The sequence below is a fragment of the Manihot esculenta genome, chromosome 1 (assembly GCF_001659605.2).
Source record: "Manihot esculenta cultivar AM560-2 chromosome 1, M.esculenta_v8, whole genome shotgun sequence".
Lineage (NCBI taxonomy): Eukaryota > Viridiplantae > Streptophyta > Magnoliopsida > Malpighiales > Euphorbiaceae > Manihot > Manihot esculenta.
Genome location: NC_035161.2, coordinates 34,772,857 through 34,789,599, shown reverse-complemented (window position 1 = coordinate 34,789,599; position 16,743 = coordinate 34,772,857). Strand labels below are relative to the sequence as shown.

The window sequence follows — 16,743 nt, the reverse complement described above, 5'->3', positions numbered from 1 at the left end:
TGGGTTTTCATGGAAATGATTATGGTAGATAGGAGTAAATAACTAAATCATCACTAGACTGCATGGGTCATGATTGAATTACCGAATGAAGTACGTGATTTCTTCTATTCCAAGCTAGCTCCATCAAAGCTTTTACAAAATATAACAATATTTTAATTGAGTAATTTTTAAATAAAAATGAATCAATATAATTTTTTTTAAAAAAATCTAGGAGCTGATAGTATTTGTCTAAAAAATTTAACGTTAATGTGAAGCAAGAATATATTGGGTCACGGATACATGACTGTACTTCTGATTAGATGGCCATGTATGAATGCTTACAGAAAAGAGAAATGTTTTATTAAGGTAAATATTTTTGTTGAAATGTCATGTGTCTGGTGATATCAACTGTCTACGTTAATCTGCATATGTTGCTTAGACGCATCTACGCAATTATAATGGCTTATTTTATAAAGTTGGAGTAATTTCTTTTTTTCTCGTTTATTTATGTAGTCCCTTCTCGCTGCAACCCATATTAAGATTCTCTTGTCTTGGAGACCTGTCATGTCTTCCTAACTGCTATTCAACTTTTTAATGCCGACCTTGGACACTTATTTTGTATTTTGGTGTGTGGAAACCAAGAATTGCAAGTTGAGCAAAGAAATATTATGTCGGTGAAGAGTTTTCACAAGTGAAAGCAGCTTTCTCTCAGACTGAAAAGCAAGAAAATGTGATAGGAATATGAAAACACTGTGTTTCTTTTCACCTCTTAGTTAAAGGCATGGTTTTCTGGAGAGCCCACTTCCTGTCTGTCAGGATGTTCCCTGCTAGATGCAACCATGTGATCTAGTTGATGCCTTTATATACTCCTCGTGTGTGTGTGTGTAAGTGCTTCCTTTGTGATTCTTTGTCCCCACTAAATAATCTTTGCTCTATATCTTTCATTTGTTGTCTTGCAGGAGCATCTTCTTGCATCTGTCATGACGTATGTGTTTTATAAAGAAAATCATGTCTCTATTATTTCATCTTGTTTATTCATTTACAACGTGAAATGTTATCATTAGTCATTTGATACAAGTGAACAAAGAGAAACTGATCAATCTTTTCTATGAAGGAAAACTGCTGACTTTGCATTTTAGGACAATCTTCTACTGCATCCTCAATTATTTGTATTTGCTTTTAAGATATTCTTTTACTTTATATTGAAGTAACTTTTCAATAGGCATTTTCTACCTCAACCAGAAACTTTCCTAGCATCTTTCTTACCCCTAAACCAGTGCCTTTTTAATTTTTGATACTGTTCTGGTGTTCTCTTCTTTATATATGCCAAGATCTCGCAACTGCAAATCTGCAATTCTGCCTCATCTTCCCCATATTCTACTCTCAATCTCTCACTGTCAAAGAGAAGTTATAGTCATGTCAACAAAGAATAATAGACCAAGCATGATCAATAAAGCCATTTCCCAAACACAGAACTCTGTTAGTAAAAAAGCTGCTGGAAACAGGGGCCTCTCTGGATGTTGTGGATTCAGACTACCAAAAAGATCACAACTTTCACCTTTGAATTTTCTCAATAGTCTTGAGAGTAAGGTGGCAAAAGCCCTACGTTCATGGAGGAGACATTCATCTGCAGGAAGACCGAGGCCGCTAGTAGCTCCTATTGATACTCACAGAACTGAAGCTATATCAGATTGCATTGAGTTCATCAACTCTTCTTCTCTCCCTAGATCAAATTCTGTTACTGGTAATCCTAGTTAATATTGAAAATTTTGTTTCCTTTTTTTTCATAACATTTATGTAATTGTGAGAAAAGAAATCTGTTAGTTTCAGTTCTTCTACTGGATAAGTTTCGGGCAAAAACTTTCCTCTTTTGAGCTTTCTTATCAAAGATTAGAACAGAGAAAAGTTGTTTGTTTCATTTGAAGGGTTCTCAATTCTCAAAGCATGCCATGATCAGCCATTGATGCTTTAGGTCACCTCTGCCATTCTTCCTTTCTGCAATGCAACTCGAATATGCCATATCTTTCATTCTACCCCAGTTTGTCCAAACTATCTCAATTGTCTCTATAACTGACCATTGAAGCCAGTTAGATTCCTTGGGTTTTCATGGTACAAAACTCGAGTAGATGTTTTTTTTTTCTTCTCTTTTTCTAATTTCAATACTTTTCTGCACATGTTGGTCTTCTGTTGATCAAAAGGCATGTATAATGATAAAGAAGCCTTCATAGATTTGGAATATCAGATGTTTTCACTATGTCCAATTGAATATAAGATTAAAAACAAAATGTTTCATAATGTTTTATCATTTTCATTAAAATTTTAAATTTTATTTTCTCTATTTCCTTTGTCTCTCTTCTCCCCCATTTTCTCACAAAATCCTCATCATCCAAAAATCCAAATGAAGAAAAGGTTATGGGCTCTGATAGACAACCAACCATGTTATAACAATGGATTAAGGGATGACAATGTATGAGTCATGATTTGGCATATCCATTAGTTCTTCAGCATCCCTTGCTCAAATATTGAACAGTTAACATATAATTATGCTCAATTATTGAACAATTAATTTGATATTAAATCAACAGCCTAGCAAGTGATTTTGAAATGAATTTATATATTTCATAGACATGAAACAAAATTAACCAAAAAAGTAATATGCAAAGAGAGAGAACACATACAACTTTAAGAGTTCATGAATCATCAATGACATCCAAGTGAAGACAGGGAGAGAAAGACAACAAGAGACTAGTATCTCTATATTTCATTTCTTGGCGAACAGCCCACCGAATCCTCCTCCATTGCCTTTCTTCTTCTGTGGGATTGACACAGAGTTCTTGCGGCCAGAGGTGGTGCCGCCGCCACCACCACTCTTCTCCTCTACTTTCTTGAGAACAGGATCAGTCTCATAGAACTGTTCTTCCTTCTGCAAATTCCCAAGAACCCAATCAAGAAATCCCTTTTCCTCTTTACTCCCGCCTGCTCCCTTGGCTGCTGTGGCTGCATACACTCTAACAGTAGGAGAAGCGAAGGCAATGGGAAGAGAGGCCATTTTATTTATTTGCTTGCAAGTTGTGCTTTCTTTTCTTCCTCTCAAATTTGCAGAGCAGGTGAGGATAGTGAAACAGGCAATGGTGATATAATTTTTGTTTCCTTGGCTATTGGTGTAGTGAAATTGTAGCCGTTGGATGGGAGTTGATAGATGGAGGAAGTGTTTGTGCCAAGAGCTCTCCACAAGTGGCTTATCTTAATTTTCCCTTTTTTACTTGAAATGGTTTTTAATATTTTGAGAGGTCGAAAATAAGAAAAAAATCCAAAGGATAATATATGGATGGAGATTTCACAAGTGGCCTGATGATAAACCATCGACTTTGCTTGCCTTGCCTGCTTTCCTCTGGGCTTCAATCGAAAGGCCTGAAATGAGGATTTGGGTTGTGGGTACGAGTGTTACATGGCTACGAAAAGGCCCAAAACCATCTTGTTTGGATTGTCTTCTTCTCTTTCTCACATCTTTTACTCTAGCACAAGTAGGTTGAAAGCAATATTTTTTTTTGAAATAAAAGATTTTATAAAAATTTAACTTTTTTTATTAATAAATAGACTAAAATTGATAAAATTAAAAAGAATAGAATATTGAAAAAAAAAAAACAAAAGTTAATATGGAAAGACAAATTCTTCCATTTTCTCTTTGCCATTGCATTCCATTTAAAATCAGATAGTTAAAATAAATGAATAAATCAAGATCTTGCCAATGGATTTTGGATTGGATGGTCAACAAAATTATTTTGTTATTTTTTCTCACAAAATAAAAATCTTAATAAAACAAATAAAGGCAAAGATGTCTGCCCATAGCTAAAAAATTAATCCAGGGGGTTGGTGTGAGTTTCCCTAAGAAAGGGCAAAAGGAAACTTTTGGGTCTTGATTTCTTCTTCTGAACGTCTCCCTTTTATTCGAACCAATAACAGTAAGAAAGAGCCAATAAGTCCAATTCATTCACTCCCTCTTGGGACTCAGCTTGCTTGTTCATCTCTTATTAGCAACAGCTGCTTTAGATTTAGAGCAAAAGCAAGCCCATTTCTCCTTGTTGTTAACCCACTCTAACTACTCCCCATCTACAACCTTCAAAAGCTTCCATGAAATTAAGCTGCCCTAACGCAGGTTGAAGATTTGCAGCTAAGCTCTATGCTTGCTTCCATCAGTGACCCCAAGTTCAAGATTAAGGCCTGCCCTTCTTTTTTAAAAAAATAAAATAAAATAGTTGTATATATCGTACGTGCAAACAGTGCCATGACAAGTATTCTATATGCAACGGACAAAAATGATTCTAAGTTTGGTGGACCAAATAAAAAATAAGAAAACATATCATTCCACATTTGGCAATCAATAGGACATACCAGATATATCATCAAACTTAATTTATTTAACACACCTACTCAGGCGACTACAAATAAAACCACTATATAGCAATTGCATGGTTTCTTGTACATTCTCTCACAAGTTCCTATCAACCCAACAGCGACCAGGCTGCACAAAAATTTCCTAACAACTTCCTCCTAAACTTTCTTTTAGTATCATCTTATATAAATATATATATGCTCTACATCATCACTCTCACTGTCCTGTCATCGTAAACCTCACAACATCTCAGATGGAAGCCTTACCTTTCTTCTTCACCCTAGCAGCTGCTACATCTGCTTATCTCTTTTGGTTCTATCTCCTTGCTCGTAAACTTTCTGGTCCTAAGCTATGGCCTATAGTGGGAAGCCTCCCGGTTCTGTTCAAGAACAGGAGACAAATCCATGATTGGATCGCCAGTAATCTCAGAGCAACTGGTGGTGCATCAACTTACCAAACGTGTACTATAGCTCTTCCTTTCCTGGCTCGCAGGCAAGGTTTCTATACTGTCACCTGCCATCCCAAGAACATGGAACATATACTTCGAACCCGGTTTGATAATTATCCCAAGGGTCCTCACTGGCAAACTGCGTTCCATGATCTATTGGGTCAAGGGATCTTTAATAGTGATGGAGATACATGGCTAATACAGCGTAAAACTGCGGCTTTAGAGTTCACTACCAGGACTTTGAGGCAAGCCATGGCTCGGTGGGTGAACCGGACGATCAAGAATCGCCTGTGGAGCATTTTAGATAAAGCAGCCAGTGAGAAGCTCGCAGTGGACTTGCAAGACTTGCTGCTTCGGTTGACATTCGACAACATTTGTGGACTCACCTTTGGGAAAGATCCTCAAACCCTCTCTCCAGAAATGCCTGAAAACCCTTTCGCCATTGCATTCGATACAGCTACTGAAGCTACCCTTCAACGGCTTCTTTATCCTGGTTTGTTATGGAGAATTGAGAAGATGTTAGGAATTGGGTCAGAGAAGAGACTAAAGAAGAGCCTCAAAGTTGTCGAAAATTACATGGACGACGCCGTAGCAGCACGCAAAGAAAATCCGTCGGATGACTTATTATCGCGATTCATGAAAAAAAGAGACGTCGATGGTAATCCCTTTCCAATCTCCGTTCTCCAACGAATCGCTCTAAACTTCGTCCTCGCCGGCCGCGACACTTCATCGGTTGCTCTTAGCTGGTTCTTCTGGCTAGTTATGAACCACCCAGAAGTTGAAGCAAAGATTGTCAAGGAAATATCAACTGTGCTACGAGAAACGCGAGGCAATGATCACCAAAAATGGCTTGAGGAGCCTCTAGACTTTGATGAAGCCGATAAATTGGTCTACGTGAAAGCAGCATTAGCCGAAACACTTCGTTTATATCCTTCAGTGCCTCAGGATTTCAAATATGTAGTAGCAGATGATGTTTTACCGGACGGCACATTTGTACCGGCAGGTTCAACCGTTACATATTCTATATATTCTGTAGGGAGAATGAAGAGCATATGGGGTGAGGATTGCATGGAGTTCAAGCCGGAGCGATGGCTGTCACCGGAAGGAAACCGATTTGAACCTCCTAAAGATGGCTACAAGTTTGTGGCCTTTAATGCTGGACCAAGGACTTGTTTGGGGAAAGACTTAGCCTACCTGCAAATGAAGTCTGTGGCTTCAGCTGTGCTATTGCGTTACCGATTATCTGTGGTCCCCGGCCACCGTGTCCAGCAGAAGATGTCTCTTACGTTGTTCATGAAGAATGGGCTTCGTGTATTCTTGCAACCTCGTACGCTGGCATAGAAAGGGGTGCATGCATGCATGCATGCATTGGTGTATTCCCAGAAGACATAATTCTTACCCTTTCGGATGTTTTTTTGGTTTTTCATATGTTTACGTATATAATTAAATTTGTGGTTTGGATTGGTGGGTCGGGTTGAATTTGAGTAGAGTTCATCGTCTATAATGATTGGTGGTATACAAATGGAACGGTGATTGTCTTGTATTAATGTTGTATATTCCATGTCAACTGATATGGGTTTTCGTATAATTACATCAATAATAAATACTACAAACAAATTATTATCATATATAATTATTACTAATTCGAATTAATTAGACTAATAAATTATAAATATTAAATACTTGTGGTTCCACGTACACAACGTACGGTTCCAACCAAGTAGAGAATTCGTCCCACGAATCACAGAAGGTGAATCAACTGCACAAAAGTAAAAGTTTAACGTCTCAAAATTCAATCAAGAAGGTGGTGAAAATCCAACCCCCACCAAATCCCAATTAAGCTTCCAGCTGAATATACACTCATTAACCAATGCAATACAAGTCTGAATACATTTTCTTACCAGTTCTGTTGAAACCACCACCATCCAACTCCACAAATCTTTCTTATTCCAAGTCTGAAAAAATATATAAACTTCTATTCCTTCGATAACATTATTTAAATACTATTCATTCTTTTTTTAAAAAAAGAAATGAAACTACTAATTTCAATTTATTAGGACCTCAAGAGAATATTCATAGTAAAACCTAAATGAAAACATTAAGCAAAAAAATTTCAAATTTAACCTAAATCTAACTTGATCCAGGGTTAAATCCTCTCAAACATGCCTACATTCATCATCCTAGTTGTGTGAAAATTTATAAATAAATAAATCTGTATATTCATGTTTCCTTTAAATATATAAATTTTATAGCAAAAGTATTTGAAGTGTAATGAAAAAAATAAAAAGAATTATAATAAAGGAATCATTGCAAAGAATAGAAACAAGGAGTATTGGATGGGACAGAAAACAGAGAGTTAGTTTAGTTGGAAGCTGCGGAAAAGAAAGAAAAAGGCAAAATATTTATTAGTTGTTATGAGTTTGTGAGTGGAGCTTAGCTATCTAGCCAGCCAGCCCAGCTTGTTAAAGAAGCTCAACCATCCATCATCAAGGAAACTTTGTTTATTTTGCTTAATTATGTCTATTAATATTCACACAAAAAGAAGAGAAAGCAACCCTGTGCTGTTGAACCCCGCCTCATGGCCCATGGCCCAGCTGTTTCATGAGAACCTACAACGGATAAAAGCTAAAAATTTGTTACTGTTAAAGAATTTCCATATCGTTTGTAAATGAAATTGATTATATATTAGTTAAATTATAAATTATTAAATAATTTAAATGAATTATTTTTTATCAAATAAAAAATAAATTAAAAAATTATTTAAATTAATTTGAATTGAACTATTACGATTAGTATTAGAATCGCCCTGAATTATAAAAATTATATACTGTTAGTGTGTCTGCAATACTCATGCAAACTAAGGTAAAGACATTTTAGATACTAATAAATCGATTCGATTCTAATATCGTAATTGTAATTCAATTCATCGTATGAAAATTACAATAAAGACATTTAGTGGGGATAATTATGGATAGAAAAAATTTTCAATAAATGAAATTTATATTAATTAAATTATAAATTATTAAATAATTTAAAGATGAATTTGGGCCGGACTGCTCGCATGTTTCAACAATAAATCTTCATATAATTTGGAGTTGTACATTTGGTGTTCTATGCAGTAGCATCTGCTGGCTGTTGCTGCTATATAAGGCAACAAACCCTTTCGATTATTATTAATTTCCTCTTTTTTTTTGTGCTTTTATTCTTTTATGTTTATTGTTTTATTTTATTCTTTTATTGCCTTTTTATTGTTTTAAATCTTTTTTGTTTAATAATTTTATGTCTAATTGATATATATATATATACTTTCATAATCATTCTATTAATTATAAATAATTATAATAATTATAAATTGCTTTTCAACAAAATTAAATATTGACTAATAAAAGAACTCCCTTATTATTTATAAAAAGATATACAATTTATAATTTGAATAAAAAAAAATCATAGCAAGCAAAGGTTAGTGACTATATTGTAAAAACAATTTAACGTGGCTGATTGAAGGAGAGAAGCGTAGGGAAAGCAAAAGCAAAAGAGAATTAATTAGCAGTGAAAAGCTTCAACAATATAAAAAGATGAAGGAAGCAGGAAGGTGGGAACTGGCATCTATACCTTTTCTCTCTGTTTTTACTTCTTCTGACACTGTAGTCAACTCTCTAGTCAACACTCAGCTTTTCATAGCCTTCTTTTTACAATATTTTTCTATCAAATCAAAATAGAATAAAAAATTAGATTTACATAAAAGTGCAGATGTCAAAATAAAAAGTATTTTGAGGAGCATATAATAATTTTTACAAAATGTTTTAATATACATAATTAATATTTAAATTTTTAAAAACATTGAGGGGGCGTTTAAATTTATTTAAAAAAATACATAAAAATCTATAAATAAAATTTTAATTTTAAAATTTGGGGGCACGACCCCCAAGCCAACCAATAAGTGTAAAAAAGCAAAATAAATTAATTTGATATTATTTGTAAATTATAAAATAAAGACAACAGTGGTGGTATTTCATTGAAGGGAGGGGAGGGGGAGACAAGGAGGGATGAATAGAACATTATTGGAAGATTAGAGAGGCCCACCCAAAAAGCAAAGCAGGACACATGCAGATCACGTGGCCCACATTGAAATATTGAAAGGATTTGGCTTTGGAGCCTTATAGTTAATGTGATTATTTTATCTCCTTTATGACTTTAATGAAATGAAAAAAACCAAAGTGAAAGTGTAATTGTGGTCTATATAATCATAAAAGAAAAAGTGTAGAGATGATGATATTCCTTTAATTTCATTTTATAATTTCATGAGCTTCAAAAATATTACATAAACAACCATATTAACCGTAATCATTTTGGTTGCTCAACCCACTTTGACTATTTCATTTTTACCTAATAGAGGTGTATTTAAAAAGATTTATTAAATATTTTAATTTTTCTATTTAAATCTCTATTAATACATTCAATTGATCTTGCATAGTAAAAAATAATAAATAATATATTATTGTAAATACAGGAACATTGCACGTGTGGAGATAACTATGGACAACGAGTACGTCCGTGCTTGAATTAAATTCTCCTTCTGAAACCCACATGCGAATTCCATCATTCTTGCTGCACCTGCATGCCTTCTTGTGAAGGCAGACATTTTAAGATGCCCAAATTGTGGTCTAAATTCTAAAACTCTTCCTTTATGAATTCAATATCTAATGCGATCCGCATAGTTATACTTCAGATTTATAATATTCGAGAACCAGAATAAAGTATTGCGTTGCAAATGATCACTAGGGGAAATGTGTGGTTTAAAAATAATAATTAAAAAAAAAAACAATTACATAGTTCATCTTAGGATAAAAAAAACCCAGATTTTTTCATCTCAATAAATCCCAACAAATATATTTTATTGTAAAAATTTTGGGATACAAACAAATAAAATTAGTAATTATCATGTACATATATAGTTCAATACAGACATAGAGAAAAAAATATATATGCTATGAAGTTGCGTTCCACCTACTCTTAGCTTTATTCTTCCATGCCCCCACCACGCCTCTGCTTTCTTTTTCTTTCCTCCTTAGCTCTTCCTTTTCATTTTTTCTTTGCATCTCTCCCTCTCTCTTGCTAGCTCGTGCAATGCCTCATTGATGTCCTGAAGCAGAGCTCAAGCTCCAATGGCTACAGGCATAGTATCAGTATTCAATAAGTTCCTCTCCATCTTTATCCTCCTATTCCACCTGGGTTGCTTTACTTTCACATTCAGAGATCATCAGCCATCGACCAAGAAACGCAAAGCCTCTCCTCCATCTCCCACATCTTCTTCTTCATCTCGCCTAAAGCCTCACAGAGCTCTCTCTTCTTCCTGGACCTATCTCAAACGTATCTTCTACTCAAAGACTTACAAAGCCAGCAGCTCACAGGATCAATCTCCAGTGCCAACTCTCACCTCGGCAAGATCATCGCAGCAGTCCATAGTCTCCATGATCCCTCCCGAAGAGCACTCGTCCGATGTTCCTCCACGTACAAAGTCATCTGGGTCTTGCCAAGAATCAGAAATCTCAACTAATGATCAGTTCTTTCCTTTACGAAATGATATCTTTCCGTGCACAGCTTGCGGCGAAATCTTTCAAAAACCTCAGCTTCTGGAGCAGCATCAAGCGATCAAACACGCGGTGTCAGAGCTTCAAGATGGAGATTCAGGGAAGAATATAGTCCATATCATATTCAAAACAGGTTGGTCTTGTAAAGAAAAGAACCCAGAAATCCGTAGGATTTTAAAGATCCATAACAGTCCAAAGATACTATCAAGATTTGAAGAGTACAGAGAGGTCGTGAAAGCCAAAGCTGCAAGAAACAGCGTCGTAAAGAGAAGGGACGAGAGATGCGTAGCAGATGGTAATGAACTCTTGAGATTTTACTGTTCGACGTTCATCTGCGATTTGGGAGCGAATGAAAATTCCAGCATTTGCAACCAGCAATACTGCAGCGTCTGTGGGATAATAAAATCAGGCTTCTCACCCAAGATGGACGGAATCTCTACACTATCGAGCAGCTGGATGGCACACGTGTCGATCCCAGAGGAGGTGGAAGAGGAATTCAAGTTTATGAACGTGAAACGAGCAATGCTGGTATGCAGAGTAGTAGCGGGTCGGGTCGGGTGTGAAATGGAGGATGAGGAGGAGGTGGATAAGGAGAATGGAGGGTTTGATTCTGTCGTGGGAAGGGGTGGCAGCGGGGTCCATAGCAGGCTGGACGAGGAAGAGCTAATGGTGTTTAATCCAAGGGCTGTGCTTCCTTGCTTTGTGATTGTGTATACCGTGTGATGATCATGTAACGTGGGTTTTCTAATTTTTAATTTTTATTATTGTTTTGTTTTTATTTAACTTTTGACGTTGGGTTGTGATGACATAGTGAAGCTTATTGTCAGTGTTTCATATGGTCTCTGGCCAAGGAAAATTAGTGACAAGTCACAACCGCAAATGCCCACAATGGTTTTTTTTTTTTTTTTTCTGGGTCCAAAGCTTGAGCATATGATGGAGGGCCCGTAATTAGTATGTAAATCACTTTCCTGTTAGGATTCGGATGATTAACAGAGTAGATATATGATATGCTTAGCTTCGTGAGTTTGAATGAATTTTCAAGTTTTTAATTTATGGTATGCCTTTTAAGAAGTAGTTTAGAGAGAGAAATTGTCAGGATTTTGTTCAATGTATATGGACATTGTAAAGAAGAAAAAAATCATTTAAGCATTTTTTTAGAAAAGTTGCTAATGAAATTTATTTTAATCAACTTAATTATTTTTAATCATTTATTAATTTTCACTAAACACTATTTTTATTATAAACGTTGCTGGGGCTTAATTAGGTATTTTATTTATAATTTTGTGATTTCTTTTTGGTCGAGCATATATGTGAACTTGGTTGAATCGAAGGTTGAGAAGTAGAAACAAAACAAAACAATACAGGAGTCGCGAGCGATAATGGCTACTCTAGAATGCGAACTCAAATAATTACTCTCTATTTCAATAGACTCTTGTTATTGCGTGAAAACATGATTTCTAGTGGACTCATCAAAAGCCCAATATTATAACTTGCCAGCTTTGGAGAAAAATTAGGCCTGAAAGCACCGAAGTCCAATCTGCTAAAAGAGCGTGGAATCAGCCAAGAAGATGGCCTGATTTAGTCCATTATGGACTAAATCTAAGAGTTTCCAGAATTCAAAAACAATTCCTTCGCTGTTTCGCTCTCAGGTCCGAATAATCCAATTTAAAAATCTCCATCTCAATCGCTTCCAAACCTCGAAAACCCATGCCCTTCTTTTTACGTTATTCAATCTCCATGCACTTCTCAATCAGTCTTCACGGGTTTGTTCTGTTTTCTAGCTATTACTATTTTTTCTGGCCAATTTTGTCGCTTTGATGTTCTTGGGTTTCGCTTACGCTCTATTCTTGTTTCTCTTCACATTTTCTTAGTTTAGAAAACCTTTCGTCCGGCTGTGCCATGTTGTAAGTTTCCCAATGATCGTGAAGAACCAGAATCCACCTCTGTTAGTGAAAACCAGTCTTCAGATTAATGGGGTAATCAAAATTCCAAATGGTATTCGTACGCAAGAAAAACAGGTTAATTGGCAAGCAATCCATTTAGAACCTAGAGATGTGGGTGACGGGTAGAATCAATTCTTCTTTTCTTCATGTGGGTTACTCTTTCACCATAGGTATTCTAATCTAGAAAATCATCTTCCAATTTCACCTAAAATATCATTTTCACTGTAAGCGTCAAAATCACAATTTTGATTGTTAATTCTTTATTCTATTCGGTCAATATCTGTTCAGTATCATAGTTATAGCATATCAGAATCATTGCAGCTAATGAAAGGCTTCAAGTAGAATGTCCATTTAATGTGTTTTCCTTTTGCAATTTCTCCAATTTGTTGTGCTTAGAGGGAATCATGCAGCACATAATGCCATGCAGACAACTTTTTTCCGGAATAGCTTACAGTATTTCTTGTTGCAGCATGGTTTTGTCGAAAAAAGTTGTATTATCAACTTACAATTCCAGTGCAGGAATATCTCTTGCGTTATATCAAGTATGTCGGTTGTGAAACAGCCTTTTTCTATCTGGTTGCTCTGAAAAGTAAGAAGTATCGTAGTGTGAGTTTTAGAATCAATATTTTTTTTCTCTTTTACAAGATAGAATCTAAGTACTAACTGTTCAGTAATAGTTTTGTGTTAAAAGGTGATCACATCTGCCACTTGTTAGTTGATTTTCTTTAATTCTTGTGCATGAGTATACGGATCTACTTGCTTCAATTTTTGCTGCAGAATTTGATCTGCCGTCTGGTTGTTGCTATTTTGGGTTTCTGTGGATCTGCTCCAGCAGAAAAGCTTAATTGGAGACTAATAAAGGTCTGGATCCTTGTCAATGCAATCTTTGTTGGCATGCTTGTATCAGGCATGTATAGGTATGTCAGAATCTGCGGCTTATGTGTTTTAGATTTACAGAGAAGAGTGGATACTAATTGTGAATGAATATTATCCTATCAAAAGAAAAAGTGAATGAATATTGATGAAAGCAAATGCAATTTTGTGCATTTATTTCTGGTTGATTAGATATGGTGACATTTCTGAAGAATGTGACGAATATTTTGACAGCAATTGTGGAGTTACAAAAAATTTTCCTGAAATATCAGAATCAGATATTATGGGCTGCCATGTTTGATGATATAAAACATCACTTCATCTGTGTCATGTGTAATCACTAAGCTGGTGATGATTAGTATATTTGCAGAACAGAATAATTATCATCAATTTCAAAACAACTGACAGATATTCTTTATGTAAGTAATGTTTAGAAAGATGTAAAAGGTTACATACCACTGCTAGAAATCACTTAAACTTCAGTTGCTTCTCACGATTGTGTCTTCAGCACATAATTTTGTAACATGTTACGGATAATAGGCCACACTTGGCAATATCAGAAGTTTAGCATCTTGATGCTACAATTGGAGTACTTTAAAGTTTTAACTCCACTACAGTTTTCCAGATTCCTGTTTCTTTTCTTAGTTTATGAACTCCATTTTGTAAGATTGTTGGGCTGTGTATCGTTCTGCTTTGCAGAATATCTCTGCTACCAGCGGCGGTAGTACAGATCTTTTATCCAGTGCAATGGGTTATGCATGGCAAATCATGAATTTCGTTCTGAGGACAAGTTACTGGATTTGTAAACTTAATGCCGCCTTCACTAACCTCCCAGTAACAATGTGAAATGGCTTTGGACATTTGTAATTTTTAACTTGGAGTGGGAGTAGATGTGCCTGATGTAGTGCCCATTCCACTGTTACGCTTTCAAACTACGCAACTAATATGCAACACTTCTACTTGTCCAGCAAGCAATGGACAAAAAGAAGTCCTTAACAAGAAGCGAATCTCTTAATGAAATTTCAATGGTGTTGCTAAGTTTGTATTGTCTCTAACTTTCCCCATCTTCTTGATTCTGCTGTTTGATGAACGGCAATATGTGATTAATGTGTAAACAAAATTTGTGAGCTTAGTGAGAATAGGATGCTTTCGCTTCATAACAGCAAAATTCTGCAAACCTATGACGTGTGGTTTTAGTTAATTTGCAGAGATGTGATCAAATTACCAAATTTCTGCGCTGTTGCAACAGCCAGTGGATTGCCTGGGCTTGCTATTAGCTTCATCTCTGTGGTTTTCATATCAAACTGGCCCCACAACTTACAGGTAATCGTGTGTTCTACACTTAGGTATAGTTGATATGTGGTGTATTCTTGCTGGTAATGCAAGATGCACATTTATTAGCTCTGCAAGTGACATGATTTTACAATAAAGAAATTGCTGCTTTTTGTGTGTGTGCGCGTTCAGTCTGGTGCGTTCATCGACAAGATTCCTATTTCAACAGCTGGTCTAGTTTTGTTAAAGTTTCCACTCAGTCTACCAAATTTGTTCAGACATATCTCCTACTTGGGGCATCTAATTAAGATTTGGGAAGTAATATGTTCTTAGAAAATTTGCAATCTTGAATAAGCCCAATGTCACCTTATGACCACCGGACTTCTCTCACCAGGGACGAGGCTTGGCTCTGGAGAAAGATACAGGTCCAAAACCCATTAAGCTACACGCAGGTAGGTCGGCTCCACATCACGTGATCTAGCCCCGTGATGAGAAGCAGACCAGACTGACCACGTACGCGGGCTTATCCACGAAAGGCCTAGTCCGATGATACGACGGAAAATAAGGAAAGCGAGTCCCGTCACTTTGCAGCCCTGCCAGCATGCGCGCCTGAGGAATTAAATGGCTGCCTGCGTGGAGAAGTGCTCTGATCCGTCCGTACGTATGGCCTGAATAACAGAGACATAATACTGTAGCAGGAAGACGGTTATACATTACTAGAGGATAAAAGAAAAAATGATAAAGAGGGAGAGACGTGATCTTCATTGGCCAAACTTACACATTCATTGTAAATCCTAATTTTTTGGATTTCAGAACATCATCACCGTTTTGCATATATAAAGGAGGTAAATTGTCTAAGTTTAAAGGTAACTATGCAATCTTATTGATTATAAAGAAGTGCATGATAATGAATATTGGCTGCAAATATTTTCCTTGTGAAAGAGGCTGTATGCGAGAAATATGAGTATTTTTCATATTGGAGCTACCTTGTTCTGAACTTTCCTCCTTCATGAGTTTATTAACGTTTGCCTATCAAAAAAATTAGTATTGCTTGCAGCAATTGCATGAATCTCTCGTTTTGGGTTCATATTCCACACTTGACAGACAAGGAAACTCGTTTATATAATGACTATTTAATTTTATATGATAAATAATTTTCTATATCAACTGGTTGTGCCACAATAATGTTGAATCTTCAAGGAAAAAAAACCCAATAATGTTGAATGATTTTCAAAGAAGCTTGAGGACCCGTGGAAATATAACTTTTTCTGAGGTAAATATAAGAAAACTTGGGAGTTATTGCATGTGATTATTTATTTATTTTTTAAAATGTCATTCAACTTTGTTAATAATGATTATAAATTCTAAGTACATTGTGAAAATTAAATATAATTTTATGTTATTAATTAGCTCCTATATCAACATTTTCAGTTAATATTGTAATAACGAAGGATTTAAATATTTTTATAACAACGTAATTATTTATAATTATCACTCATGATTGGAAAAAATTATATTTATTAGACATATTAAAAATTATAAGTTGTATAATTAAATAAAATATATTTTACAAATAAGTTCCCCTTGACATAAATAATTTTTATAAAAAAATCATGAGAAAACATGATTAGTTGAATAAAAAAAAATTATTTATGTATAATTTTCTCTGCAAGAAAAATAATATAATAATTTTGAATAATAAATTCACGTACTTCTAATGATCATAGGACTTCTATCCTATATGCACATATAGCAGGCGATGAGCTAACAGAAAGTGGTAAACCTCTCATCATTATTTCTCACAGTAAAACTCCAATTTCAGGCTTTGGTTTTAAAAGGACTACGAAAAATCTGTAGCAATATTTATCATTTTTTTTCATTAGCCGATTGTATATGCACCAACTGTTTAGACATGCGATTCTGGATTCATCAATCTTCGAAACAACTAGAAATGGTTTCCATGTATATATATTCTGAATTTTTTTCCAACGCAGGAACCAGTGGGAGTAAAATAATGGTAAAGATGAAGGGAAGTTAAGAGTTTTTTTGGCATGGAAGCACCTCCTGGCTCCTGCACTGAAAGCTCTTTGAATAAATGTCTATGACCAGCACAAGATAAGAGTCAAAAGAATTTTACAAGTTGTTTAGAAAAGTGAAAGAAAAAGACGAAACAGAAACAGAAAGAAGAGTGATGAAAATGATTGCGTCTAGCAACGATTGAACAGAAAACGGCCACCACTTGTC

The 16,743-nt window shown here is 35.4% G+C and overlaps 4 protein-coding genes across 6 annotated transcripts; 3 read left to right on the top strand and 1 right to left on the bottom strand.

The window, feature by feature from the left end:
* Positions 1-9: 9 nt before the first annotated feature.
* On the bottom strand, positions 10-3,198 carry LOC110616959. Of its 2 annotated transcripts, none has more exons than XM_021759503.2 (2): positions 2,658-3,198; positions 10-2,163 (listed from the first exon to the last, which is right to left on the bottom strand). In XM_021759503.2, the coding sequence occupies exon 1, from the start codon at positions 3,026-3,028 to the stop codon at positions 2,741-2,743; it is 288 nt and encodes a 95-aa protein (XP_021615195.1). In that variant the 5' UTR covers positions 3,029-3,198; the 3' UTR covers positions 10-2,163; positions 2,658-2,740. The 2 variants fall into 2 exon arrangements, with proteins under 2 accessions (XP_021615195.1, XP_043815247.1); XM_043959312.1 differs by having other exon boundaries at positions 10-1,373.
* A 1,378-nt stretch (positions 3,199-4,576) lies between these two features.
* LOC110616950 (cytochrome P450 86A1) lies at positions 4,577-6,446 on the top strand. The gene has a single exon (XM_021759491.2). The coding sequence runs from the start codon at positions 4,626-4,628 to the stop codon at positions 6,159-6,161; it is 1,536 nt and encodes a 511-aa protein (XP_021615183.1). The 5' UTR covers positions 4,577-4,625; the 3' UTR covers positions 6,162-6,446.
* Positions 6,447-9,840: 3,394 nt separating this feature from the next.
* Positions 9,841-11,194, top strand: LOC110617446. The gene has a single exon (XM_021760214.2). It carries the CDS (start codon positions 9,986-9,988, stop codon positions 11,132-11,134), a length of 1,149 nt encoding a protein of 382 aa, XP_021615906.1. The 5' UTR covers positions 9,841-9,985; the 3' UTR covers positions 11,135-11,194.
* Positions 11,195-11,499: 305 nt separating this feature from the next.
* On the top strand, positions 11,500-14,874 carry LOC110623023 (GDP-mannose transporter GONST2). 2 transcript variants are annotated; one of them, XM_043959307.1, is made up of 3 exons: positions 11,500-13,271; positions 14,436-14,550; positions 14,729-14,874. In XM_043959307.1, the coding sequence occupies exons 1-3, from the start codon at positions 13,093-13,095 to the stop codon at positions 14,735-14,737; spliced, it is 303 nt and encodes a 100-aa protein (XP_043815242.1). In that variant the 5' UTR covers positions 11,500-13,092; the 3' UTR covers positions 14,738-14,874. The 2 variants fall into 2 exon arrangements, with proteins under 2 accessions (XP_043815242.1, XP_043815241.1); XM_043959306.1 differs by having other exon boundaries at positions 14,692-14,874.
* Positions 14,875-16,743: the final 1,869 nt, after the last annotated feature.

Bases quoted from the DNA above. Each gene is read 5' to 3' on its own strand.
- LOC110617446 (XM_021760214.2), top strand. From the start codon at position 9,986: ATGGCTACAGGCATAGTATCAGTATTCAATAAGTTCCTCTCCATCTTT.
- LOC110616950 (XM_021759491.2), top strand. From the start codon at position 4,626: ATGGAAGCCTTACCTTTCTTCTTCACCCTAGCAGCTGCTACATCTGCT.
- LOC110616959 (XM_021759503.2), bottom strand. From the start codon at position 3,028: ATGGCCTCTCTTCCCATTGCCTTCGCTTCTCCTACTGTTAGAGTGTAT.
- LOC110623023 (XM_043959306.1), top strand. From the start codon at position 13,093: ATGAGTATACGGATCTACTTGCTTCAATTTTTGCTGCAGAATTTGATC. The intron at 13,272-14,435 runs GTATGTCAGAAT...GTTAATTTGCAG, and splicing joins CTTGTATCAGGCATGTATAG to AGATGTGATCAAATTACCAA. The intron at 14,551-14,691 runs GTAATCGTGTGT...GTGCGCGTTCAG, and splicing joins ACTGGCCCCACAACTTACAG to TCTGGTGCGTTCATCGACAA.